This window comes from Hyperolius riggenbachi, chromosome 1 (assembly GCF_040937935.1).
Source record: "Hyperolius riggenbachi isolate aHypRig1 chromosome 1, aHypRig1.pri, whole genome shotgun sequence".
In the NCBI taxonomy this organism is placed as follows: Eukaryota; Metazoa; Chordata; class Amphibia; order Anura; family Hyperoliidae; genus Hyperolius; species Hyperolius riggenbachi.
The window spans coordinates 224,842,374-224,858,855 of NC_090646.1; the positions used below are offsets into that span (position 1 = coordinate 224,842,374).

General features: G+C 40.7%; 1 protein-coding gene across 2 annotated transcripts in view; it reads left to right on the forward strand.

Moving 5' to 3' along the window:
* EGF (epidermal growth factor) overlaps nt 1-16,482 on the forward strand; it is a 186,233-nt gene that overhangs the window by 138,336 nt on the left and 31,415 nt on the right. For both annotated transcript variants that reach the window (XM_068281466.1, XM_068281477.1), the window contains 2 exons: nt 5,615-5,731; nt 13,253-13,378. In XM_068281466.1, coding sequence (XP_068137567.1) covers nt 5,615-5,731; nt 13,253-13,378 — 243 coding nt within the window. The remainder of the gene's footprint in view (nt 1-5,614; nt 5,732-13,252; nt 13,379-16,482) is intronic.

Genomic DNA, 16,482 nt, shown 5'->3' on the forward strand with positions numbered 1-16,482 from the left:
GCAATGGAGGGTGGAGCATGGGTGGGCCCAAAGAGAGGGAGGATTCGGGCCCCCTCCCCACGGCTAAGTCCCTGTGTGCCCACTGCGCCCTCCTCCCTCACTGCACCCGGTAGGACAACCCATTGCCTTGTAACTATTGCCGCTATATATATCTAAATTAATAATAATAACTACAGCAGAGACAAATACAGACAAGATGGACAGGGCATATTAAGCAACAGATATATGGACTGTTCATAATTATATAGATAGTTGGCAACTCTGGCAGCAGTGGGTTGTCTTCCTTAGGGCACCAGAGTGGCTGGAAGCAGCCTTGTACTACAAGCATACACCTGGCGCAGAGTATACTGGGCACACAATATAGCAGCCAGATAAATACAATTTTAAGGAAAACACTAATGGCAATAAATATTTACTTAACGCATATGCGCTATGCTCAGAACAGTCTGAGTTTACTGGAGTTTACCTGGGGAAAAAAATCTCAGTTTTAGGGCCCATTCACACTAGAAAACGCTAAACGCTAACGCAAAACGCTGAGCATTTTTCTGGCGGTTTTTCCTAGCGATTTTTCAATGTATGGAGAGCGTTTTTCCAGCGATTAGCGTTTTGCGATTTCCAGTTCAATTCAAATACTTTTATTGAATCGCTCCAGAATCGCTCAGAAAACGCTGCATGCAACGCGTTTGCGTTTCAGCAAATTGATAAACGCTTAGATGAGAACACTTCCTCAACTTTCATTGTGCACACGTTTTACAAATCGCTAGCGATTTTCAGCAAAGCTGAAATCGCTCTGAAAACGCACAAGTGTGAATGGGCCCTAAAGGTTGCAGGAAATACCTGGTAGTATAATATTGGTAAATTTACCAGTATTCTTTTACTTAATTACTATAGTGAAATATTGGTAATATTTGCCAATATTTCACTATGACCTAACCTTTCCCTACACTCACACAGAGCACCCCTGGTGTGGTGCCTAACCTTAACCCTTAACACTATCCCTTAAACCCAAACCCGCAGGCCTCATTTACACTATATGCGGAAAAACTGATGCATTTTAATTTTTCACAGCAGTGCATTGTGCAAAACTTTTGGTTAAAGCGTGTATAGTGGGAACTGAGCCCTAGGGAAACATGGGCATAAGGCCCCATTCACACTTAATCAGTTGCTGAAAGGACAACTGATTTTCAAAGTAATGCCCATGTTTTCCTATGGCACAGTTCACACTTAAAGAGGAACTTCAGTGAAAATAATGTAGTAAAAAAGTAAATGATTTAGTCAGTGTTTGCTTATTGTAAAATCTTTCCTCTCCCCGATTTACATTCTGACATGTATCACATGGTGACATTTTTACTGTGGGCAGGTTATGTAGCTGCTGCTAGATGTTTTGGCCATTAGAGACAGCTGTAAACAGCTATTTCTTGTCTCTGAACATTGTTACATTGTGGCAGTTTGCCAGGAGCACCGCGGTCCTCAGAGCTTCTTGTGGGAGGGGTTTCACCACAATATCAGTCATACAGCGCCCCCTGATGGTCTGTTTGTGAAAAGCAATATACTTCTCATGTAAAAGGGGGTATCAGCTACTGATTGGGATAAAGTTAAATTCTTGGTTGGAGTTCCTCTTTAACACATTTTAACTGAAATCTTTTTCACAATGCACTGCTAGAAGAAGAAAAAATGTGTACCAACTGATTAAAGGAATACTATCAATACCCAAGTGTTCTAAAATGACAATGTACAAATAATGTCTAAGTAGCTGTGTAAACATTTTCCTACTTTTCATGTTAAATATCAGAGGCAAAAGCTGTAATTTATTGAGGGTAGGATTTAGCTATATTGGGACAAATCAATTGCAGAAGGAGTGTCTGCTTAAATGCACAGCCAGAGTTGCATATCAGACTACAGAAAGCCAATAGCAAACATATCAAACTCTGAAAGCAAAAACAGTATGAAAAGCTGTGACAATTAGTTACATTTCCTCTGCTCTCTTCAAACACTTCAGTCAGAAACACAGGACACAGGAGCTGCAGCTGTTGAGAGCTCTCTTCTCTGTCACACACAGAGCTACACATAGAGTTAACTGATCAAGTGTGAGGGGAATTTCCCCTCTCCTCATGGCTCAGTCAGCCGTCAGTTTTGGCGTTGGTAAAGTTTGAAAGTATTTTGATAACAGTAAACAAGGAGGTTGCTACTAAAATGTATACACCAGTACTTAGCAGCACTTCCCAAACAATTCCTGTGTCAATTGAAAAAAATATGTGAATTGATAGTATTTCTTTAAGTGTAAACGGGGCCTAAGTGTAAACGGGGCCTTTGAAAGTCAGTTGTCCTTTCAGTTAAAACAAGCAACTGAATAAGTGTAAAAGTACCCTAACCCCTACCCAACCCTACTGCTAAGTAGCGGGTGCCAGGGCAACCTACTGTGCAAACTGCAGCTACAAATAGCAGGCTATTAGTGGCCACAGTTTGCATAGCGGGTGCCCAAATATGTTGCGCTCTTTTAAGCTGTTCTATTGTACACAGTTACCTAAGCCTAGTATTTATAACAAGTTAGTCCTAACAGAACCAGTCCATGTAAATAGAACATAAATGCTGAGTTGGGAAGGTTTAGAGTACAAAGTAGTGTAAAAGCTAATTAGCTACTCATGTCTTTAAAGTGGACCTGAACTCTTGCACAGGACACAAGGAAAACAGAAAGAAATGCACCCTGTGTGTTTTTAGAGAGAAGAGCCTGTCTAATTCCCCCTATCTGTAAGTAATTACAAGGGTAATTGATCTCTCAGCAGTGTCAGCACAGACGTTTGGCAGTCCTCAGAAGACGCAGCTAATATGTAAACACAGAATGTTATTATTATTACTACAGTATATTGTCTTGTCACTTATGTTAACCCTTTGTCTGCATCCATGGAAGCAGGAAGTAGACACACTGCAGGAGTTCTGTAAGCTGTAACAAAGAAGTGTTTTCCTTTAAAGGTTATTATTCTGTTGCTTATCTTTTAGAGCAGAGAGGAAGTTCTGAGTTCAGGTCTGCTTTAACCAGTTCGGCTTCCTCGTCCAGATAGGCCCTGCTGTTGCCGCCGGCTGGTGCGCGTGATCGGGCGCGCCCTCGCGCGCGCTCCCGCTGCCCGCCGCTAGCCCCCCGATCAGTGAATGGGAATATAATTCCCATTCACCGATCTATCTTCCCCGCAGAAATACCGACGCTTTCTCTCCAGAGAGCGCGGTATTTCTGCCCCCAGGAAACATCTCCCCAGCATTTTAGTTCCTGGATGCGAGATTGTTCGCATTCAGGACTTTTTTCACTGTGCCCATCTTGTGGCCAAATAGTAAACTGCACCAACATACATTTTTAATTAAAAAAAAATATTATTTTACATTTAAAATTAACAGTTTCCCTCCCACACCAAAAATTACCCACATATTGACCAAGAAGGTTGAAGAAATCTCATTTCAAAAATTACCCACATACACTTTTTTTTATTAAAAATAAAAATAAAAAATACAATAAAAAAAAAAAAAAAACAACATAAATAGTTACCCAAGGGTCTGAACTTTTTAAATATGCATGTCAAGAGAATATGTTATTATATTATTTAAAATTATAAGCTTATAAATAGTGATGAACGCAAATTGAAAAAATGCACCTTCATTTCTAAATGAAATATCAGCACCATAAATTGTGATAGGGACATCGTTTAAATGGTGTAATAATCGGGACAGATGGGCAAATAAAATACATGAGTTTTAATTACGGTAGCGTATATTAATTTCAAACTATAATGGCCAAAATCTGAGAAATAATGAATTTTTTTCATTTTTTTCTTAATATTCCTGTTAAAATAGATTTAGAAAAAATAATTCTTAGCAAAATGTAGCACCCAAAGAAAGCCTAATTAGTGGTGTAAAAAACAAGATATAGATCAATTCATTGTGATAAGTAGCAATAAAGTTATAGGCGAATGAATGGGAGGTGAACGTTGCTCGGATGGATGAGATTTTCGGACTGCGGTGCTGAACCGGTTAAAGGCCTTGACAATCGTTAAGTGGACTTCTGTGATATCATAAAAAAATAGAAAAACCAAGAGCCTAATATGGTGTAGTATGTCAAATACAATTGGAGAGATAAGTATACTCACAAACATGGGTTACCACATTGGCAACCACAGTATAGGCAGGTGAGGAGTTTAAACCTGTCCTCACTCAGGATTAAGTCGCTCTCTGTAGATCGGAAGAAAGGGGTAGGTCACCCCTCCTCCAGGGGTGTATACAGTATCGCAGTAAGAGAACAGAGGTGCCAGCAGGATAAAAGTAGATAAAACCTTTAAAATTCGTTTGGAGGAAGTGGTGGACTTACCTCCAGAACAACGACTCGAAAGTCTGTCTGCTTAATTATAAACATTTATTTGTATAGTACCCCAAGGATGCACTATACAAATAAATGTTTATAATTAATTAGACAATGTTTCAAGTCGTTGTTTTGGAGGTAAGTCTACCACTTCAAACGAATTTTAAAGGTTTTATCTACTTTTATCCTGCTGGCACCTCTGTTCTCTTACTGTGATTCTGCGTAATCACTGTATTGTATATCTTTAAAATATTTTTTTTTCTGGAGTAGGGTGCACTTTTAGGTACTTTTGAGCATTGGTTTTCTCTGCCCTTTCTTATTTACTATATTGACCCTTAGACTGCCAATTATATTTTAATAAAGCCAGTGGCAGCTATGTTTAAATTGTGTTTATTAAGTGTCTTCCCAAAACCTACATGTACATTAGTGTATGTTCCACATTAGTCGGTAAGAATATCATTGTGATGCAAATACATTTTTGATGATTGAGAATGATGTCAATTTTTATGAAACAGAATTATGCTAATTATTATCAAAATCTAACATTTAAATGGGCTAATCAAATCTTGAAGTGGAAGCCTTTGATTGGCCCATATTTATGCTGCATAGATTTGCAGTAATAATTGCATAATTCTACATCAACTTAGAATGATTTGCATATCAAGTCAGGTAAAAAGTTGGCACAAACCCAAAACTTTGTATTAAATGCCTTTAGACATCTGTGGCAAAGGAATATGGGGAAACAATAAACGCCCATACACATCCACGACAGGTGGAAGTAGTTCCGCACTGAAACACTTTTAGACGTCCGTGGAATCACAGAAACACCTATAGATGTCCACGGCAGTCTAAGGGCTAATATATATTTTTATATTATTTTATACCTCTATTCCAATGAAAATAAAAATGAATAGAAAAAAGCAATAGTTTCTGATCTCATTTAGTGAAGTAAATGTTGTGCATTGTTATTAGTGTGAGGTGTCAGCAAAGGTTTGCCATTGAAGCGTATAGAAAGCCTTAATTTGTAAATCCGTGTTCATTTCTAGTGCAGCCTTGAGCCAGGGATTCAGTGTTAATCTAGCCAAAGCAGCTCACATTGGAAACTATACATGGCAATGCACTGGGGTAACTCACTGCCATGGTCGTATTTTAGGAATAATCCATATTGACCTGAAAATGCAATTTAAAAAGGTCACATAGCTGCAGCACCTGTTGGGCTTGGAATTCATTTTTGGCAGAAATGTAAGGCTGTAAACTTTATTCTTCTAACAGATGAGAGTGGCTGTGCAGGCAGTCAGTGTGATATCAACGCTCATTGTGTGCCGTCAGATAATGGACCAAGATGCCAGTGCTTGGAAGGCTATACTGGGAATGGCAAGTCCTGTCATGGTAATGACATCTTCATTTTGTATTCTTACTGCAGTAATCATGCATGGACATATACATGCATTGGGTATGCTGAACTTTTCATAGGGTAAAGTTGTTTGCAAGGAGAAATGAAGTCTGCTGTGTTTCATTATTTTGTTTTTTATAATTCAAACTAATATTTAAATTCTTACCAATGTTGACAGACTTGAGCTCTATTTCCACTGGGAGGGAATTCCGCTCTATTTCTCGCAGGTAAAAAGTACAGCCTGCTTCTGATAAGTGCATCCATGCCTGAATCTCCCATTGTTGTGCATTGCTACAGCTGTGGGACTCAGGCGTGAATCACAGCTGCACAGGTGCCAAATCCGTCTTGCAGGACTTAACCTCGCCCTCCCCTCCTCCACGGCCCACAGTATTGATTTTTATTAAATCACTGCTCAGATCCCTTTGGAGTCCAAGTCCAAATTAGTCTCAGTTTAGTTAGCATGCAGTTCAGGTAGCTTAGTTCCACTCCTCAGACTTAATCAGAAGCTGAATTCAAATTCCATTGAAGCGCCAGGGAGTATCAGTTGGTTTTTATTCCCATTAGTTTTTCATCTGTTCCCATCAGTTACCATAGGATTCTGTGCTTCCATGTAAAGTATAAAAACACATTGACATGTGGATATTAACAGTTGAAAGCAGACAAAGGAGGGTTAAGCCAAATACAGAAACCTGAATTTCAGGAATATTGGGTTTCCTCTTTTCAGCTTGAATGTTTGAGTTGAACTTGAGGATGACCCGAACTGGAATAGCAATACTACTGCCTTGGTCCAGACAGGTGTTCAGGAGGCCTGTCTGCACTCTCCACATGTGTTCCTATCCAGAGCTATACTTTAGCATTACTTCTTGCAGGCCACCTGATTATTAGGTAATTAGATACTGTTGTTATGAAAGTCTCCCATCATACATATGAGGCAATGGTAACCCAGGTCCTTACGTGGTTTTTTGCACCTGTCCATTTCCAACCATTCTTCAGCACCAGTGTAATCTGGGTCTATGCAAGGTCATGGCATGGTGCCTTCTGTCATCCTCTGCTGTCTGTCCTTAAATGGCAAAGCAGGTCTTGGGCCAACACTGATTGTGTTCGGTCATGGCCAGGGGAGTAAAAGGCTTCGTAAATCTAGCAAGGTCCTAAGGGTGACAATGACATAGGGAATTGCCGTATGTCATCCTGCTGCTGAACTGCCATTCATAGCACCTCTGAGACATCAAGAGTATCAATATCATTATATGTACATAGAGAATGGGCTCCAAATAAAAACATACTGTACAAAAATAATTTTAAAAGAATAACAACAGTTATTGATTGCCAATACAAAGGCTGATATTTATTATGTTATGATGCAAAGTTACGACAGCCATATAAAAGTTCTAACTGATCATACAGTTTTAGGAGTTTTGTAGATAAAAAGCACAATTTTCTCACCTACATTTGCCATGCTGTAACAGTAGTGTTCTATAGACCCTGAGATGTTGACAAATATGAATCCAACAGATTCTCATGGACTGACAGCTGTTCACTCACACCAGCCAGGGCTGAATTTACCATAAGGCACTGTAGGCTTGAGCCTACAGGTGCCTGATGATGGAAAGGTGGCTTACTCCCCTCCCCGAGTACCTCCTTCCCTAGGCAGAGTCCTGATGAGAGTGTAAATGAGAGGTTACTGCTTTTGTCATTCCACTGACGAGATCTCCCTTCAGTCAGGGGCACCTCTAGCTACCTAATACTTGGGGGTACTACTAGCTACTTAATATTGAGAGTACTTCTGGATACCTAATACTAAGGGGCACCTGTAGCTACTTATGATGATGGGCAAGGGAAGTAAGGGAGGAGTGACAGCTGGTCCAGCCAGCACACTTGCGGTGCAGTTTGGGGTTTGTAGGTCCATGGAGGGCGAAGTCTTTAGGCGCCAGGACATGTGTGCCTATAGGCTACTGTGAGGTAAATCCAGGCCTGAACCCAGCAAGTCTGAACCACGCCCCCTTTTAGTCACCAGGGCATGAAGAGAGAGGAATATTGTTTTATCAGCTGAAACCATGCCTCCTGATAGCAACTGATGGAGATGATGGAGATCATAGCTTAAAGCGTGCTGGGAGTGGGGAGGAAAGAAATGAGCAGGCAGCTGGAAATGGAAGAGGAAGAAATCAGAAGATGTACTGTAAATTCATGCAGCTGATAATGTTCAATTTATTTTGCAAAATCTGCAATGTCATTTTACAAAACACTTTATGCATAATTCATGTAAAACAATGTTATATTCGATGTGTAAAACTGTGCCTGGACATTTGCACTCTGCTTGCTCGGATGTTTTAGGGTCCATTTAGATCTATGCCTAAGGCATGCACAACCTACAGTATATTAAAAAAAAAGAACCCTGTTTTGTGTATGCAAATGACTATAATGACACAAAGTCTAATTTACTTTGCTTTCTCCTAGCTTTACTATTGTCCAGTATGAGTCTGGTGAATAGAGAAATAACTACAAATCAGTGTCCCTCATAGAAACTGCAATGGGGCCAACCGCGTGCAAGTAGAAAGGGCGTCGGAGACAGACACTAGTACAATATCAGTTAAATAACTGATATTCTGCTAGTTAATTCAGATACTAATATTTACCAATATTTTACTATTGGAACCATGAAGTGTGGAGGAGCACCACATAAATGAAGTAAAGGCTGTGTGCCAAGACCACTGCCATGTGTCCCAAGTGGTATGCAAAGTCCACACATATACATGGATCAGCACCACCAATTCAGATAATATTATTATACCTATTTATTTGCATGCAATAAAAGGGCTTAAATTATATTATCTCGAGTGGTGCCGACCCATTTTCTATGTAGCTACTTATGATGATGGGCAAGGGAGGCACTTCTCAAGATGGCAGCCTCACCTTTTACCTGCTCCACACCTTGTCTCGGCTCTGGGAAGCATTAATCACATATATGCACAGAAGGCACAAAATACTTCGAGATTCTGCACCATGAAATCTCTGGCTACAACTGGAACCTTCTGGGAATAGTGGAAGTTTATGGATGGCTAAATTACAAGATGGATTGTACTCACTGGATTGTACTCACTGGATTGTACTCACCATGAAAGTTCTGTGTTGCTGACCTTTGTTTTGGAGTCCTGCATGGGAAGCTGATAACCCACACAAACAAACAAAAGCCTTCTCTACTCCTACAGGGACACACAATGGAATAACATTTCTCCACCAGGGATACTCATGAGGTTCACAGCTTCTAACAAGCCAACACATCAAAAAGCACGTCCATGTAACACAGCGAGCAGATTCCCAAGTCCTCTTCCCAAGGTAAGGGAATTCATCCTCCTTCCTCAAACAGCAGTAACATTTTTCAGCTGGCAATCCGTTTTTTGCAGACTGTACCAATATTTCAAAGGCATTCAGAGGCTGAAATTATATAGAACTATGTCTCCATTGCCTTTCTAAGTGAACCTTAGTAGGCCCCATGTTACTGCAGATTCTCAAGGCCAGCATTTGCTTTTGTCTACCCCCTACTGATAAATAACAACAACAATCAAGGAAGAGCTTAATTAACCCAATCTTTCCCAAAGAGCAATGTTAATATATAAGGCCAGCTTCTTAATGTCTCTCAGGCCATCAAGAGCTGCTTCTCACATTGGAAAAAAAACAAACTAATTTGCTGGAATCTCCAGGGATTTTAAATAAAACGCACAGAGGTAAAAAAGGTGGCCAGGCCCATAAAAAGTGCCACACTCAGACAAAGTCCAACTTCAGGGACCCAGGCCCATTCAAGGAAAAGAACTTTCCAGCAATCTCCAGTGATGTTTACTGGAAATCAGAGGCCGAAAGTAGCAGTGGTTGCCATGTCCCTAGTCAGAGATGCAGTAACACCCTGGCAGTGAACCCAGCCGCCATTGCTAAGCCCCGTTCAGTCACCGTATCACTCTGCAATGTGCCGCTCTATAAACAATAAGACAGCCATTATTGCAGACCTTATTCAGAAATGAGAGTTTTCATGCATCACTGAAACTTGGATTGATGCCAATGCGGGCCCCACATTGGAAGCAACCATCCCATACAAATACTCAGTCCTAAGTGAGGGAAGACGAGACTGCAGAGGAGGGGGTGCAGCAATTTATGGCAAAACAACCCTGCAGCTCAAAGCCCTGAATGTTGGCTCAACAAAGTCCTTTGAATGTATAGGTGCCCAGATCTCAGCTGGTAAAGGCTTCAAAATTTTAGTTTATCGAGATGCTGACCCATTCCTACAGGAATTTTCAGAACTTCTGGCCATGCTGACTCTGTCTTATCCAAGATGGATCATACTTGGTGACTTCAACATCTGGGCTGATGACACTCGATCACAAGATGCAAATGAACTAATAAATCCCATGGGTGGACTAGGTTTCACACAAGTTGTAAAATCTGCTACCCACAGAGGAGGGCATACCCTAGACTTACTGTTTCAAATAGAAATGGACATTAGTAACATAACAGTAACCCCAGTGGTGTGGTCAGACCATCACATAAAACAGTTTACTATTGAACATCACCCTTTCAAGCAGCACCCTAAGGAAACAATCAAAATCCATCCCCTGAATAAATTAACACCGGAGAGGATAACTGCCAACCTGGATTTTACAAATCTTCTCCATAGTCAAATGGACCCCAACACTCTAGTAACTCACTACAACAGCATGATATATGAAACACTTGACAGTATTGCCCCATGGCGCACCAAATCAGCAACCAAAAAGCAGAAAGCTAATTGGTTTGACAAAACCATCATGGATCTAAAAAAGAAAGGGCACAGACTAGAAAGACAGTGGAGTAAATCATGGTCTGAGTAGCACAAATCTAGCCTAGTTCAACACCCCAGACAATACCAACAAGCAATAACCAAGAAAAAAATCAGACTTTATCTCGCACAAAATATCTACAGCCAACAACAGAGCTGCTCAACTCTTCCACACAGTGGAATCACTCTGCAATCCTTCCTGCCTAAAAGCCCCAACCACATTCTCCAGGGAAAGGTATGAAGAATTCTCTGCCTTCTTCACAAACAAGGTGTCTGCCATCCTTGCCAGCATTACACCAACAACATCAATTGACCACTGAACTTTGCATATGCCTACTACTTTACCACCATGGCAAGTCTCCACCCCACTACCTGCGACCTGCATCCTGGCCCAAATGGATCCTTAATGCAGTGCCCAGAGCTGATCAGGCCAGCAATTCACAAAATAACTCAGTGCTTCTTGTAAAGTGGACTTTTCCCAGAAGAACTAACGAAAGCAATCATAAAACCCCTCTTGAAGAAACCATCACTAGATCCTGATTCTGTGACCAACTACAGACCTGTGGCAAACTTACCATTCCTATCAAAAGGTATTCAGAAAGCAGTCGCCAACCAGCTAGAAGCCAGGCTTACAGATAACAACATTTTTGATACTTTTCAGTCAGGATTCAGGAAAAGGCACAGCACTGAAACGGCATTAGTCCGAGTAATGAATGATCTACTTACTGCAAGGGAGAAGGGTGATTGCTCAATTCTGATTCTTCTTGACTTGTCTGCAGCATTTGATACTGTGGATCATGAAATACTAATCCAGCGATTGAAGTATTACTGTGGCCTAAGGGGTACTTTTTTTAGCTGGTTTCAGACCTTTCTATCTGGCAGGACACAGCAAGTTTGTCTGGGCACACACTACTCTAATCCAGTGCCACTGGCCTATGGAGTTCTACAGGGTTCTGTACTATCACCATTACTCTTTGCAGTCTACATACTCCCACTGGGCAAAATAATCCAGAACTATGGCCTAGGATACTATTGTTATGCAGATGACACACAACTGTATCTGTCCTTCAAGCCTGGCACCCAAGACCCATCAGCATCCATAAATGCGTATCTAGTGGATTTACAAAATTGGATGAACACCAGCTGGTTGAGGCCGAACTCTGTCAAAACAGAGGTGTTGGTGGTAGGTGGTCCACACATGATGGATAAAGTTCAAAACGCTCACCACCTCAAACTAACATTTGGAGGAGATACCGTACAGTATAAAGACTCTGTGCGAAACCTTGGGGTGATCCTGGGTGGAAATCTAAAACGCAGACAGCAGGTGTCAGCTGTCGTCAAGTCTTCCTTCTTCCATCTAAGAAATATAGCGAAAATCAAACAACTTATCCCAACTGAAGTCCTATCTGCCCTGGGTCATGCATTTGTATCCTCACGCCTAGACTACTGCAACACCCTGTTCATCGGATCTACAGATAAGGTTTTGCGCCCCTTACAACTAGTACAGAATGCTGCAGCCAGACTCCTAGCCAATGCCCCCCGCAGCTCACACATCACCCCAGTACTGCAAACTCTTCACTGGTTGCCAGTAAGATGGAGAATCAATTTTAAGATCTGCCTGCTGACATTCAAGGCCCTAAAACCACTTGGGACCCAAATACATAGCGGATCTATTGGAATTTTATGCCCCTCCACGCACCCTCCGCTCTGCCAACAAGATAAAGCTGGTTATTCCCAGGATACACTTAACATTTCGTGCTTGGGCCTTTTCCTATGCAGCCCCTACTCTATGGAACTCACTTCCACAATCAGTACGAGAGGCTCCTTCTCTGGACAGCTTTAAAAAAAGGCTAAAAACTCACCTCTTTTCCCTAGCCTTTGAGACTGCATAATGCAGGGTCACAGCGCTTTGAGTCCCCAGGGAGAAAAGCGCTATAAAAATGTTATTGTTATTGCTGTTATTTTAATATGCCTTAACCTGACCTTCACACGAGCCCTCAATTTGATGCCTAACCCTAAATGATCCTCCCTGGTGATACCTAACCCTAAGCGACTCCCCTAGCAATGCCATTGCCTAGCCCTAGGAGCCCCTTGGTAATGCCTAACCGTAAAATCCCCCCAGTTAATGCCTAACCCTATCTGCAGATATTGTGGGTGCCACCATAGGTACCTATGTTAATAGCTGCTTCAAGCCTACTATTTGTAGCCACAGTTTTACTAGGAGGCGGCCCCGGCACTCACTATTTTATCAGGTGCCCCTAGCACCTAAATGACCTCTAATAGCCTCTAATCGCAGCTATTAACATAGGCGGCACCCATTTTAATAGGACGCTTAAGTCACCCATTTTACCTGTTTTGGGCCACCCTCCCTAGAGAGCAAGTGGTATGCTCTGCCCCGCTACTCTACAGATTGGAAGAAAGGGGCAAGTAATTGAAGTAAAGGGCCACACAAGCAATTGCAATATTGATGTTACACTAATTATGCAAAATGAATAAGCAAACACCAAGTTTCTCCTCCCACTTCCCTAATCTATGTACTCTGAGCTGTAAGGAGTATTTACGAAGCATTTTCTTTTAAATTAGATAATATAGATTATTTAGATCTGTTAACTACTTGCAGTTTATTGAGTCATACTATTTAAAACAATGGAGAGGTTTCATAAATGAAGATATGAGAACACATGTTATTTTTACACTTCATATTTCACTTCAGATGTTGATGAATGCTTTTCCCACCTTGATGCCTGTGACCCACACAGTGCAGACTGTATCAACATGGAGGGGGGCTATATATGCCGATGCAAAGATGGCTTCCTGGGAAATGGAGTAAAGTGCAAGGGTAAGTTATAATGGGCCTGATTCACAAAGCTTTTCTGTTAAATTATCTCACCTTATTTATTTACTCACAATTTACCTCTCCTTAAAGGAGTTATCAGCTAAAATGGACACGCCGACCGTTCCGTTCTGTGCCGCCGTCCCAGTCTCTGGGAGACCGGGACGGCGGCGCAGAGTGGAGCGGTTGGTGTGGGACAGTCGGCTGCAAGGGGCTGGAGAAAGCCCCAGGTGAGTAAAGCTCATTTTGTCCTTTTTGGCTGATAACTCCTTTAAATGACAAATCATGATTTACCTCTCCTTATCTAACTTAACTCATGGTTTAGCTCTCATTGTTTGACATATTCCTGGTTTAGCTCTCCTTATTTGGCATAACTCATAGTTACATATTTATTTGGGTTGAAGAAAGACATACAGTACGTCCATCGAATTCAACCAAAAGTAGTTTAGCTCTCCTTATTTGACATAACTCATGGTTTAGCTCTCCTTATTTGACATAACCTATGGTTTAGCTCTAATTATTTGACATAACTCATGGTTTAGCTCTCCTTATTTGACATAACTCATGGTTTAGCTTTCTTTATTTGACATAACTCATGCTTTAGCTCTCCTTATTTTACATATTCATGGTTTAGCTCTTCTTATTTGGCATAACTCATGGTTTAGCTTTCCTTATCTATTTATCTTATGAATTATCTCTCCTTATTTGTTTATCTCATGCATTAGCACTCCTTACAGTTAGGGTGAAAAATATGTAACCTTTGTGAATCAACCCCCATGTGTGTCTTATAATCACAGATGATACATTGTATCAGAGTGTCATATTTACAGTGTTGTCCCAAGAAAAGATATAATAAAATATTTTTAAAAATGTAAGACGTACTCACTTTTGGGAGTTGCTGTATATCTGTGATCCATGTGTACTGAACTGTTGGTTGACTGAACATGAAGTTTAAGGAGCGACTCATTACCTACATAAAAGTTTATTTTTGACCATTTAGATAAGTGGTCTTCAAAGTACGGCCCCCCGAGGCTTTTTCGCTGGCCCCTAAACACAAAATGTTTAACTTATAGATGTGGCCCACTGCACCTTTAAATATCCTCAGTCCGCATATAGAATATCAGTGTTGGCGCAACCCATCCACATACTACAGTGACCAATCATTTTCTGGCTTCCAATTCTGCATCAGATGACACTGCTGTCCAACTGGACGGCAGGTTATCACCTGGGTATGCTTCACTGTCTGGTGCACAAAGACATTCTTCGGGCGCCGCATAACTGAATGGCTGCTGCTGGGAGTTCTCCTCCAGGCATGATTGGGGGGAGTCAATACCTAGATTCAATGTAATGTTTTTCAACATCATTTTATGTATGTTCTGGCCCTCCAGCAGTCTGAAGTTTGTTGACCCGGCCCTTAACCGAAAAAGTTTGGGGACCCCCTGATTTAGATTGAACTGACCACCCCCCATAAGATGCAATCAAGCACAGTAATAGTAACATAAAACAAGGTAATAGTAACAGGATATACCTCAGAGGAACAGTTTAATGTGCTGGGCACTGATTACATTTATTTTTAGGCTGAAGCTACTGATGATGGTGATAGCGGCATAATCAATTCAGGAGCCAAGACTACAAAAGTGTTGTTTGGATTGTTGAAGGGAATTAAGCACACAATCTATTGATTACTAACTAGTTAGTACTCTCTTTTTGGAACGACAGGGGACTACCTGTACTGAGTCTGTATGTTCACTTAGTGGCAGGTTACTCGGGTTCCCATAGGATTGGCGCTAATGTGGTAGGGACATTGGATTATGGAACCAAGCTTCGGAACCATTAGTTATGCAAATTTCTTCTGTAAAGAGTAGAAGAAAATAAGTGAGTGCTATATTGATTTTTTTTTACATTTTACATGTATTATGATCATTATTAATAATACACATAATCACCATTTCAAAAGCATACAGTAAAGTTACTTGGTTTCCCCCAAAATTGATCTTAGACTGTAATAGGGACATATTATTATGGGTGGGCTTATACTGAGTAAAGCACTGTGGAAGGTAATAGCGCTATATACTGTAGATACCAAAATAATAAATAAATAGGTCAATAATATGAACTGAGATGCATAAAAATTCTAAAGACACACTTCCTCAGTCAGAACCATGCTAACAGCATATGGCACTTATGTAACTGAGCCAAGGTCACATACAAAGTGATAACAAATAGTCGCCAACATTCATTGCTCTGTTGCATGTGTGAATATGATACTTTGCTCCGTAAGCTCAGTAGTGAAAATAAATACATGGCAGGTATTGTATGCTAATATTCCAATACAGTACTTTGACACTACTGTACATATATTATTTCTCCAATTGCACATAAAGTGTATCCTTTCTTCTACAGCATATACAGTATATCCTTTCAATAAATACAGTTAATCCAACAAGGATCTGCTGCTCCCACAATTCAATCCCCAATGGACATCTGCATCAGTTTTCTGGTATCCTGTATACACTACACAAAAACAAAATAGAGTAATACACAGGTATTTAATAGGTTCTGCATTACAATACAGTACAAGTTTCCAACAGTAAAATGAACTTAAAGCGGACCTGAACTCAGAACATACTCTCTGCTCTAAAAGATAAACAGCATAATAACCTTTAAAGAAAAAACATTTCTTTGTTAAAGCAGATTTATTTCAGTATTTGTATCAGCTATGCTTCTACTTCCAGATTCATGGAAGCAGACATATTGTTAACAGCCTGTGCTTTCAAGTGAGCTTATGTGCCTTATCTTCCGTGGCAGTCATATGACACAGGGGAGAGATCAAATTACAACTTCTGATTAGTCCCAGATGAGGGGGCATTAGACAGGCTACACTCTCTAAATACATACAGGGTGCATTTCTCTCTGTTTTCCTTCTGTCCTGTGCAAGAGTTCAGGTCCACTTTTAACTCACATTGTAGGCCTTTACTATTGAAAACTTGTACTGGATTTGAATGTCAAACCTATTAAAGAGACACTGAAGCGAAAAAAAGAAATATGATATAGTGAATTGGTTGTGTACTATGAATAATTACTAGAAGATTAGCAGCAAAGAAAATATT